Source organism: Ricinus communis, chromosome 5 (assembly GCF_019578655.1).
Source record: "Ricinus communis isolate WT05 ecotype wild-type chromosome 5, ASM1957865v1, whole genome shotgun sequence".
Taxonomy (NCBI): Eukaryota; Viridiplantae; Streptophyta; class Magnoliopsida; order Malpighiales; family Euphorbiaceae; genus Ricinus; species Ricinus communis.
In genome coordinates, this window is record NC_063260.1 from 23,977,715 (window position 1) to 23,990,476 (window position 12,762).

The following is a 12,762-nucleotide window of genomic DNA, read 5'->3' on the forward strand; positions in this document are numbered from 1 at the left end:
GATTTTTAATTTATTTTTTTGTCTTCAGTAATAAAGCCATTGCCAATCATATACTATTTGTTTGCTATAGCTGAAGCACCCATTGCTATGCTGCCACCACCACCAGGTAGGTTTCTTCTCCTAATCTTTCTTTATTCGTTAATTCATTTGATGGATTGCACTTCGTTCTCTTCTATACCAAAATAGCAGACTCCAATTTTACTATTTCTTGAAAATAAAAAAGAGAACCACAATTTCGTTAGCTTTAGAGACTCTGTTGGCAAGTGATTATTTATTGTTTCATGACTATGTTGTGCTTAGGGAAGATCGTATGTGTATTATACTTGCACTTTTGGGCCTTATGTGTGATATAGTGGAACAGTATCATCCCTGGCCCGGCCATACCTACCACCCTCCTTGTTGCTCCGGGACAGGGATTTCAATGCACAATCTCCTTTTTTGCCATCTCCAGTTTAGTGCATATATGATAGAAAATGACAAATTTGTGCATACACCTACTAAATACCAATTCGTACTATTCATTAATTTCATTTCTATATAGTTTAGTGCACTGTTGACAGCAGTTCCAAGACCATCGTTTCACTTTGCAATAGATAAAATATTACATCAGTATTTAATAAAATTAGGGACATCTTTCTCCCTTTCTTTCTTTCCTCACTCTAAGCAATGGATAAAAAAAATGAATAGATTTGAAGACATTAGATCAAATCCAATTTACTATCAATTTTTTTATATATTAAAATATAGGTTCATTTAAAATTATTTGATATATAACTGTACTAGTGTGATAAGACATTAATTACTTGGTGTTAAAGTAGCTATTGGCAAAATTTGGAAGCCACAATTCAATCCTCATTCAGTACAAAACACATTTTGTGCTTCTTTTTTAAATATTTGGTTAGTGTTATATTTTAATTTTTAATTTTTCTTACTTTTCTAAATTTAGTGTTCTAGGTTAGTTATTAATGTAAATTCAATTCCATTACATAAATCATTTTGTTTACCTTGTTTATTATATCTTTGTGAATTTATTTTTATTTAAAGAAGGTAGTATGTATCAAAATATTAATTACAACAATGGCCATATTAATATGGTTTGTTAATGAATACATTCATAGGGATTAAAAGAATCGAGAATATATATAAGAAAATGATGGATGTAATAGACTCAAAGATATATTGATAGTTAAGAAAAAATTGTTAATTGACTTAATTAATAAACTTAGAAAAGTAAGAAAAAATAAAATAGAAAATATATGACATTAACCAAATACTTAATAAAGAAACAGTAAATATGAACTTTGCACTACATTAGGATTGAACAATAGTTTCTAAGTATTATCAAGACCTACTTTATTACTAGGCTAAGGCCTAATTTTTGCTTTAAATATTTATTTATATATTAGATAATTTTAGATAATCTATTTTTTTTATAAAAGAACGACAGTAGATCAAAATCGAATCAAGATTCTCAAATTTGTTCATTTTTTTCTTGATTTTCATTATAATTTAAATAAAGAAAAAAAATGATAGTTCCATCAAAATATAAAAACTCAATTGTTTGTTAGGGTAGATTTTTATTTGTTTGATTATTGAGAAACAAGAGGAAAAGTGCACGAAAAAAAAAGAAAAAAAATCGGTTCAGCTAATTGAAATGAAGGTATGAGATGTCATTTTCGGGCATATTTTAAAGCAAGTGTTGTTGTTCTCTTAAGTTTTCTATATTAAATTTATTTCTAGAGGGTAGAAAATAGCGATTTAGCTTCGTCATTTGTTTATTATCAGTGTCAACTGTGCAGGAGTTCCTGGGAATGATTGCAGATAGATACGTTGTTGGAGTGCTGGACTTTCAAACTTGTTCTTCCTGGCCGCTTTTTTCCGCGTTTCACTATGGGTCTACGGTAGACCTGTTCATGGGCCGGGCCTGATTTGATTTTAGATAAGCTCGAACTCGCTCGGGCTCGAGAATTTTTTAATATCTCTGAGTCTAAGTCCGAGTCTGAAATTTTTTAAAAAGCCCGGTCCAACCAATTATTAAACCTGTAAATAGAGGTCAAGCATGGGCAGGCTCGGGTCAATTCAACACGAATATTCAAATTTAAACCCAATTTCAACACAAATATTCAAAATTTAAACCCAATTTATTATTAATAACAATAGGTAGCTAAGTAGTATATAACACCTAATTATAAGTTGAAAATGCTAGGTATGACATTTCTTTTTTTCTAACTAAACCAAACATCAGGCCGGGCCGGGCTTGTACACCAGCCCGAAGAGTGCTGGCCTGGGAGGGCCGGGCGGGTACCCAGACCCATGAACAGGTCTAGTCTATGGCCATTCGGTTGTTAAACATTGTCAATCTCGCCATTTAGTTACTATTCACCCATCAAATATCTATCTTAATAATCTACGACCACATCCTTAATTTCTGTATTATTCTTCCAATAAATAAGAACGATTATAATATAATTTTGTTTGTATGCTTTGGGGGTGATCGTAACTTCTAGTCTAAATCTATCTTTATATCTCTTTTTCAATTTCTATGGATCAATTAATTTAATATTCTAATTTTTTTATTTAATTTAGTATATGTTTATATTTGAAATATCATTTGATAATTTTTAGTATGTAATTTTTCAGATAAAAAAACATATGGTTATAAATCGTGACAATAAAATATATTTCATTGTTAAAAAGTTTCGATTTGCAAAAATCTATTCATTTTTATGCTGATTGGTCATTTTTATCATGTTGTTTATATTTGATAATGTGAGTTTAGAGCTTAATTACTCATAATTTCATGTTTAATCGTTAAATTACAATTTAAAAAGTGATTAATCTGATGATATCAATTTAATAATCAAACAATGACATTTTGAGTTGTTAAACTCTAAACTCATATTACTAAAACACGATAAATATGATTATGATGGCTAAATCCTTACTGATTGAAATTTTTTAACGACGAGACACATTTTTTTATTATGATTTATAATCACATGCATTTTTTTATTTGAAAGAATACACATTTTTAATTTATCAAATAATAAAGTTATATAATAGTTTTAAATATTTTTTCCTCCAAATTTTATTCTTTAATATCTAACTTTAAACTCTTAATTTACTTTACATACATCATAGTTTTATTTTGAATAATATTTAAATGTTTGTGTACTATACGCATATATATATCAAATAAAACACATGTCAAGATATTAAAATATTAAAAGGAATAATTATTTGTAAAAAATTAGATAGTTAAGCTAACTAAATAATTAAAACTATAAAGAAAAAAAATATATATTTGACTAACTTTTAATTAAATTATTTTATTTTTTTTAATTTCACATTTTTAATTAAAGATTGCAAGTTTTCTTTTATAATCTATTAATCAGTCTGAACACTTAATTTTGAAGACAAGCTTCGTTACTAAAATTATATCTTAACTATATTCTATCCTACAACTTGACATCTCTTTATGGATATATACTCTCAGATAAATATATTATAAGAAAATATTTTACAAAAATCTAAAAATTTCAAATTAATGTATATTCTTTTCATAAAATCTTTAAAAATTTAAAATTCATTCATACTCATAATTTTCAAACTTTAAAATTTTTAAGAGTTTAAAATTTATTATGATAAATAAAATTTGAAAATTCTATTCTTCATGTTTGGAATTCTATTATTCATTTTATATTAGAAATTATATAGAAGTTTCATAACAAATTAGAATAGTTTATATATTTTAATATTATAAATATTGCTAATATAATTTTAGTTTTTAATTATTATATTTTATTTTTCTTATAATATTAAATACTCAAATTACAATTAAAAAATTAATATTAGAAAGTAAGATATTTTTTTTCTAAAATATTAAAACTTTTAGTATCATAAAAAATTGACCAACTAAGAATTTTAATTGGAATACATAACTCAATTTTATTTTTATATTTAAAATAATATTTAAAAATTTAAAATTAATTTTTTTTAGATTTATCTTTATTATATACTTCAACTTATCTTTTTTAAATTTGAAGTCTTATAAATTAAAAATATCACTTTAGATTATCTAAAAAAACAGAAACTTATTTTCAATTAAAAGAAAATATATCTTAACTTCAAGCCCATCCATTTTGAATGTGGGCCGAGCCTATAAGTAAAAGAAAAAGACTACAGTGAGACGTTAAACAGTTTCGGTACCCATATGATATCCAAGAGAAGCAACTAGAAGAAACGAGAGTCCATCTAAGTCGTTGGCTACACTTGAACATTGCAGTGAACAGTCGTCGTATTTTCAGTTTCATTTCAAAAGGTGAAGAAAGCAAAACAAAGTAGCCCTATTGTTGATCAAATCCGATAGTTAATATTGGAAAATGGACGCAGCGAAGCTCAAAGAACTGAAGCATTTTACCGAACAGTGTAAATCCGATCCTGCCGTCCTCGCCGATCCTTCCCTTTCCTTCTTCCGTGACTACCTCGAAAGGTTTAAAAAGAAGGGAAAATAATCATGATTTTTTTTTTTTTTTTTTTTTTCACTTTAGTCCTTTCACACTCTAATTTTTTTGTTTGTTTAATTTGATTATTTCAGTCTCGGCGCTAAGCTCCCTCCTTCTGCTTACGGCAACTCCAAATCGGTACTGTTAATACTTTCATTATCTGTTTCGATTGTGTCAAACTAATTAAATGTTATTATAAGTTGATTAAATGTGTATCAGAGGAGCTATGTGGTGGAAGAGAGTGATGAAGAGATTGAAGATAAGGAAGTTCCGCAAGCAGAGCCTGAAGAAGAAGAGGACGAAATTATTGAATCAGATATTGAAATCGAAGGCGACATTGTGGAGCCTGATAATGATCCTCCTCAGAAGGTGTTTCTTTGTTTTTTATTTTCTTTAAAATAAGGATAGTTAGGTTACATTTTATCTTTTTGGAAAAGAAATTTGGTGCTAATTGAATTAACTGCTTATAAATGCTTATGACATTGGCTATTTTTCGTTTTAAGATGGGAGACTCGTCCGTAGAGGTTACAGAGGAGAAACGTGAAGCTTCGCAAGAGGCAAAGGCTAAAGCCATGGAGGCCATCTATGAAGGTATATTGTGATTGGCAAAGCTCACACACACACACACACACACATATAGAGTTTATTTTCTTTATTGAGATGTGATTGTGGAATATGGTGGTGTAGGTAAATTGGAGGAAGCAATTGACCATTTATCAGAGGCAATACTGCTTAATCCCACTTCGGCAATCATGTATGGGACTAGAGGTAACTGTTGGTGGTGCTTGCTAGTTTTATATGATATGGTTTGCCTAGCTTGAGGATATTGTTTGTGTATGCTTTCTAGTTTTCATTGTTTGTTTATTTTTGATGTTTTACAGCGAGTGTTTATATTAAAATGAAGAAGCCCAATGCTGCTATCCGTGATGCATGTGCTGCTCTTGAGGTTGTTTCTCTTCTCTAGTTATTTGAGTCTTATTTCTCATGTAGTTTTTATTACTATTTCTTTTTAAGGCCAATTCATAATGCAATACTCTTTGTAATACTTGTCTTAGATTAACCCGGATTCAGCTAAGGGGTACAAGACTCGTGGTATAGCACGATCAATGCTTGGTCAATGGGAAGAGGCTGCCAAAGATCTTCACATGGCATCAAAGTTGGATTATGATGAGGAAATAAGTGCTGTACTCAAGAAGGTCTCTCTTCTCTCTCTCTCTCTCATTGATTGTATCCGATTTTTGCTATTCCTTGGGTATATTCTTGTTTGAAATCTCAAAATGGCTGAAAAGAGTTTAGAACTGTATGGGCAAAATGCTTGATATTGTAATAAAGAATAACAAATGCGGATCACATGTCAATATATGCTATGTGCAGGCTTCTTTGATTAACTTTATGTAGTATTTAGTTGCATTCAGTTATATTCCTGTAATTGTGGGCTATCTCATAGGTAACCCACATTCTTCAGGGCTCAAGTGTCCGGCTTTCAGTTTTCATGTTTAAAGTTCTTTATCTCAATAGCAATTATATTGCAGTAAGGGTAAAAAAAGAGCTGGGGTAAGTTACTTTTCAGGTTCTGGTTTCCAGAGGAAGAAATAAGTTGATCCGTTTGTAGGTGTCCACTGCTTCGTACATTCACATTCAAATCATGATAAAACAAGAACGTTACTTGTCTGTGCAATTTTATTTGACATTTCACTCTACCTGCCCTACTACATAGGTTGAACCCAATGCACACAGGATTGAGGAACATCGCAGGAAGTATGAAAGGCTGCATAAAGAGAGAGAGGATAGAAAGATTGCACGTGAAAGACAACGTCAACGTGCTAAAGCTCAGGTACCTGCAATCATCTTGGCTTTTCACTACATTTGGTTACTGTCAATGCTTGTACGATATTTTATTTTCTTGGTACCTGTTTACAGGCTGAGTATGAGAGGGCAAAGAAGCAAGAGGAATCATCTTCCAGCAGAAAACCTGGAGGAATGCCTGGTGGATTTCCTGGTGGAATGCCCGGAGGTTTTCCAGGTGGAATGCCTGGAGGTTTCCAAGGAGGGATGCCTGGAGGGATGCCCGGAGGTTTCCCGGGTGCAATGCCAGGAGGGATGCCCGGAGGTTTCCCGGGTGCAATGCCAGGAGGGATGCCAGGAAATGTGGATTTCAGTAAAATCTTGAATGTGAGTAGATATAGATTGCTGGTAGTTTTCTGTTTCCATATTTCATTGAGGTTTTATTATGCTTCCGATTCCATTTTGGAGATAAGTATGTTTCTTGACTTGAACTCTTTTAGTTTACATTGGCCAACTAAAAGTGAATTGATCCACATTTTATTTGATTACATGATAACCTATCTATCAGAAGAAGATGTATCCACAAATTTGGTCTTACATAAAGTGTTATGCTAAATAAATTATGATGTCACTAAATGCTTTCTGTTAATATGTGTTTGATGCACGTGTTATCCTTTCGCGTCTCTGGCAGGACCCAGAATTGATGGCTGCGTTTAGTGATCCTGAAGTCATGGCTGCTCTGCAAGATGGTAGAATATTTGTTCCTTTAGCTTCATACTATTTAGTAGTTTTTGATAATATTTATATATTAACCTTGATTTCTTTTAGCCGTTAGGCAAGTTATTGAGAATTCTGGTTTAACTAATTATGAAACTGAAATGGAAACATATGTCGCAATAAGGATCTTAAACAATATAACTTATTGAATTTGGTGCAACTTATTTGGTGCTTCCATATTTTATGGGAACTTTGATTTGTGATTTTGCCTCTATTAGTCAGTAGATCAAATTTAATCTGGTAGTAGATAAACTAGTTATGTTTCTGGATTTTTAAAATATTTGATGCATAATTTATATAGGATGTAGTCCTTTTTTATTTTGGCGGTTATCCAATCCATTTGAGTACTTATCATTATTAGTTGATAACTGAGGCGTCATGCCGTATATGTGCATCTTATGTGGACTGCGTCTCTGTTCTCTATTACTTCTGTTTGTTGAGTCTGATTTTGTGGTCAGCATTATAAACTGGACTAATGATCAGGGACATTGATGTTACAGTTTATAAATTATAGATTTTGAGGAATCATGGATTTATCCTGATAGGGATCATAGACTTGGGAGAACGACATATTCTTACCCTTCCTCTTCTTCAATCAATCATCGGGTGCATGTCTGCAGTGAATATTATTGTTTAATACTTGATAATCTTACTTGGTTTTCCGTAAGAGTTCTTAAATATTCTTTCCATATCTGATGAGTGTTCAAATGCATTTGTTTTGCAGTAATGAAAAATCCCTCTAATCTTGCTAAGCATCAAGGAAATCCCAAGGTGGCGCCTGTAATTGCAAAAATGATGAGCAAATTTGCAGGGGCGGGCCCAGGGGCAAAGTAAAAACGATCTTTGAAGTTGAAATCATGTAAAAGGAAGCCTGTGCTGTCCTGGGGTTTCAGCTTGATACTAGTGCATTTCTCCCTCCAGGTACTTTGTGTAATCAGCATGGACTATGTTTGGCTACAACATTATTCTTGTGTTTGCGAATTTAATTCAAGTATTGTAAACGACAATCCATTTCATAGAATGCAAGCGTTTCATTGAATTTTCCGGAAGTAGCGTGATGGTATTTTACTTATTTGTACTCTCAATTTGGCAACAAGGTCCCCTCTTAAATCCCCATGACCTAGTTAATTGATAGGCTGGGTAGGGGTTAACTGAACGAAGGGAGACATTTCACATGGAGGCCGTTGTCCCAAAGTTGCATAAAGGGGCCGACCAGATAAGAACGCTGCCGTAATCATTTGAATTTTAAAAATAATAGCAAATTACTTTAAAAGCAAATTAATTGTTTTTAAATATCTTTATTTTTTTAAAAAAATTTATTTATATTATTGCTTTAGTACAATATTTATTTATTAATATTATCTTTAAATTAATGCTATCAATAAATTATTTTTAAAGTATTTATTTATTAAGTATGGTATTATATAAATTAATATTATGAATATAATTGGTATTATTATTTTTTTTTAAAATTATTGTATAACAAAAATTTACTTATTAATGAATATAATATTTAAAAATATTTTTTAATAATTATAATTATTATCTAATTCAAAATTAATTTATTAGTTAATAAAATATTAAAATTTAATTAATATGCTATCTTTTAAAATAATAATTATTTAATTAAAAAATTAATTTATTAATAATATATTATTTATTAGGATTAGAACGAGTATAATTAGGAATGTATTTTATTAATTAATAAATTAATATAAAAAATTATAAAATTATATATAAATTTGAACTTTTATGAATCAAAAATAGTACACATGTTAAAATAAAAGTTATATATATTAAAAATTAAGCATACATATTAAAAAAATTTAAATTTAAAAATTAATATATATTATATAATATATATATATATATGGTCCGAGGAAAAATAGTCTTTAAAACTCATTAAAGCTAAATTTGAAATTAGAGGACAAAAGTTGAAGTCGTCTTGAAAGAACAATGATGAAAGTACCTTCCTGTCCCATCTCCTAATCACTATTGTCTATATCAAGACCAAAAACAAATATTGCGAGTAACAATTTGTATCTTTCCTTTATATTTAAAGTTTGCTCTAAATTATCTAAAATGTGTAAAATCGAATCAAATAAACTACAATCGGCTTTGGTTAACGGGTTCAGTTCAGAACTAACATAGAACTATACGTGGAAGAGCCGATTAATTCAATTTCTTATCGAATTTAAATCTTGTAATATAAACTAAAAAGATCGGATATGAAAAGTAAAATTCATTTACTTATGAGCATCTATTATTTTATTTTCATATATTGAAATTCTTTTTATGAAAACCCAAGAGATTTTGCTAGAAAACAAGTAAAATGAAATAGATCAAGTTCTTTCTAATAAAGTAGTCACATTTACTCCCTCTCATTTTCTTGCTGGTTAGATTTTGTTGAAGCTAATATTATACGTACTTCGACTAATTATCTCGTTTCGCCATATCTCAAAAACATTCATAGGCATAGAAATATGTTTAACCACTCAATCCCAAGAATTGAAATTGAAATAATAGATTAGTGAACATATACAGCAACCGAAAAGTGGTTCCTGCAGGCTAATTCTCTCCTTGTTGGTTGCTGCAAATTGAATTCCTCAAGCTTGAAAGGACCTGGTGTTCGAACCCAACAAATCTCCAGGGAGATGCCGCTTGGTACCATCACCAACCATCTCTATTGAAGCCTAAGAAATTGTACTTCCCTTTCCTCATTCATACAATCAAGTTCCTACTTATGTTGGCAGACAACGAAAGCGACGAGTCACCCATTGGGGAATACCGACCAATAACATGTCGTTTTTGCGTCAAAAGACAGGTCAATAAGAGATCTTGAATTTGTTCAATTTTCATATCTGCCCAATCGTATCCCAAAGCTTACCTACTTAGCTCACCCTCTGCATAATATAGCCCACCAAACCTAAGAATGGACCAGATTTCATGTTGTTTTCAAGATAACTGTGTATTTCACAGTTTCATTCCGAGATACCTATTTCAAGCAAAATGTATACATCTCTATTACCAAATATTATTACTAAGCTATTGTCTTCACCATCTCATTTTACTGGCCCTCACATTAATTATGAGACCTGCAACATTTAAGATTCATTTTATTGTTTATAGCCTGTTAAGCGTCCTAATAAATAAGCAAGAGATTTGCATATTCATAAGCATATATTTTGTCTTTTCTTTTTCTTATTAATCCGTCGATATAATACATAAATTTATTGTTAATCATTGTTTAGCATCCTAATAACGAATAAACAAAAAACTTGCATATTAAATTATTTAAACTAGCTTTCTTTTTTATTATCTTTCTGCCGACTATATAATTAATCTTTTCAATAATGGTCTTTATGATGCATCTTTCACATAGACAGGAAGTAGCCAAAAGCTCTTCTAAATTCGACCCATCAAAAGAATATTTTCACTTGGCATTTATAAAAATATGGTCGTTATATTGGTGATGATAGAGTTGATTCTTATAGGCATTTCAGTTAATCATGCTTTTACTTGAATATTGACCAGCCGGCTGTGAGCAAGCCTCGCCTCAACCTCTCATGTGCTTGAGGATTGCCCCAAGTGTATTTGTTGTTGATTACAATGTCGAAAATTCCATAGCATGCCATAGGATTCCAGCTAGAGGGTTATTTTTTTCCTTTCTCTCTCTTCTTCTTCTTCTTATTTTTAAATGTTTAATTAGTGTTTTCTTTCCTAATGACGATTAGATTACTCAAGAATTACGTAATTAGGTAGTCTAATAAATTTCGTAATTCTTGACTCTCTCTCTCTCTCTATATATATATAGCAACTGTTTATGTAGAAAATAGTTGTCTCAGTGCTTATGAATTCCCCCATTTGGTAGTTGAGAAGTCGCTGTAATGTGTGCTTGGTGATGTTTGAGGCATAATTATGCATTTTACTCTGTGGATGCTCATTATCAACGCAAGTTGGGATACTTCAATTGGCTTAAAAGTAATTGATCCAGTTAAAATGTCATTCAAATAATTTTAATATAGTTTATTTGAGTTAGCTACAAAATAACAGTAGTAATAACTTGAAAAAAAAAAAAAAAAGTGGAACAAAAGAGTAGAAAGTTTCAGCTCCTTAGCCTAATGTAATAATATAAACCTTATCACGTTAGAAATACTTTTGGGGTCACCAAATCATATCTACCGTTGTTAGGGTGAAGTTATTTTATAGTCAAAATGAATTCAATCATTTCTCTGTTAATGTAAATTTATTTGGTCCATAAATTAATGATTAGGGTAAAGATATGATCACTTGGGATGTGAAATTATCTTTATTAAGACACTGAAAAAAGTCTCAACTATTAAGATGGGTCATTTACACTAATGGAAGTGATTGAGATGATAGTTGTCATTCATTAGGAACAAATGGAAAATCAGGGCAAAATTATTATTATTACTTTACTAAATATATACGACACAATCATACATGATGTATGTAAGTATGCACGGATAATTCTGACAGACATCCTACGTTGTTTATGATTGAAATTGAATCTTGATTAATCTTTTTGAGGACATCCTACTAACTACACACACACATATATGTATATATGACTGTAGAAGATTACTCAATGTAAAAGACTAAAAGCTTTAAATCTCTGCCTATCGGTGATGGATCAATCCTAAATGCTAATGTGTGCCTGATGATGTTTGATGCATAATTACGCAGTTTACTCTTTGTATGCTTATTGGTAAGGAAAGTGGGATCATTTTATTGATTATATGGTATATAATCATTATAATCATTAAACTCTAAAAAAAGTAATATATTTTAATACAGAAACGAAAAGGAGAAACTTTTCAAAACTGTAATAGTTCATCAACGTAATGTAATTATGCAATATACGACCAAAATAATTGTTTGATTCGAGAGAAACTCTATAAAAGGCGTTATGTGACGTAAAATAGCTCAAACAGAAAACATAGTATTTTAAAAACAAAGACCCATATCACAAAAAAGAAATGCTGCTTTGTTATTGTTCATTAAGTTGTTCCTATAGACTCTTCAGTGGGGGTATATAATATATATATATGTTAGTGAATCTAAACAACTCTTATTGGAACTGGATGTAATCATTTTGGATGTGAAAACTGAAATATATTTCTATCAAACTATTGGCATTAATTTTACCTATTACCAAAATGAAAGAGACTAACTAAGGATATATTTGTAACCCGCATTAAACAATAAATAAAAAAACTTAAAACTTGATACCATAGATTTGATGACTTCATATGATGAATTCTTGGAATAAATTTTGAATAAATAATAGTAGGAATATGAAGCGAAAAAGGGCGTTCTAACATGGATGTCGATGATCCTTGCTTGAATTGAATAACCATATTAAAAAGTAGCGGAATCGAAATAGTTGAAAGTTTTTATAACCGAACTGAACTAATCCGAAATTTTTTTACTACTACATTATAGTACTAATTCCTTAGTAATAACTGTACTAGAACCGAACCATTTTGTACTGACTCGAACCAAACCGTAGAACCAAAATGTTTACATATATTCATTAGTAATTATATATTATATAAAAAATACCTATAAAAAATTAACTATATTACAATATACTTTATATTCTATAAAAAAAATGATATATATGTATATATAATATTTATTGTATACTATATATTATATTACTAATTTACTA

At 30.1% G+C, this 12,762-nt stretch overlaps 1 protein-coding gene across 1 annotated transcript; it reads left to right on the forward strand.

Annotated features, from left to right (window-relative positions):
* The first annotated feature begins 4,218 nt into the window (after nt 1-4,218).
* On the forward strand, nt 4,219-8,116 carry LOC107260868 (FAM10 family protein At4g22670). Its single transcript, XM_015716178.3, has 11 exons — nt 4,219-4,492; nt 4,598-4,643; nt 4,725-4,874; nt 5,009-5,096; nt 5,193-5,273; nt 5,387-5,451; nt 5,561-5,701; nt 6,223-6,339; nt 6,426-6,677; nt 6,982-7,039; nt 7,792-8,116. Exons 1-11 carry the CDS (start codon nt 4,383-4,385, stop codon nt 7,899-7,901), a joined length of 1,218 nt encoding a protein of 405 aa, XP_015571664.1. The 5' UTR covers nt 4,219-4,382; the 3' UTR covers nt 7,902-8,116.
* Nucleotides 8,117-12,762: the final 4,646 nt, after the last annotated feature.

Coding starts and splice junctions, on each gene's coding strand:
- LOC107260868 (XM_015716178.3), top strand. CDS start 4,383: ATGGACGCAGCGAAGCTCAAAGAACTGAAGCATTTTACCGAACAGTGT. Junction 5,452..5,560: donor ATGCATGTGCTGCTCTTGAG/GTTGTTTCTCTT, acceptor TACTTGTCTTAG/ATTAACCCGGATTCAGCTAA. Junction 6,340..6,425: donor GTCAACGTGCTAAAGCTCAG/GTACCTGCAATC, acceptor ACCTGTTTACAG/GCTGAGTATGAGAGGGCAAA.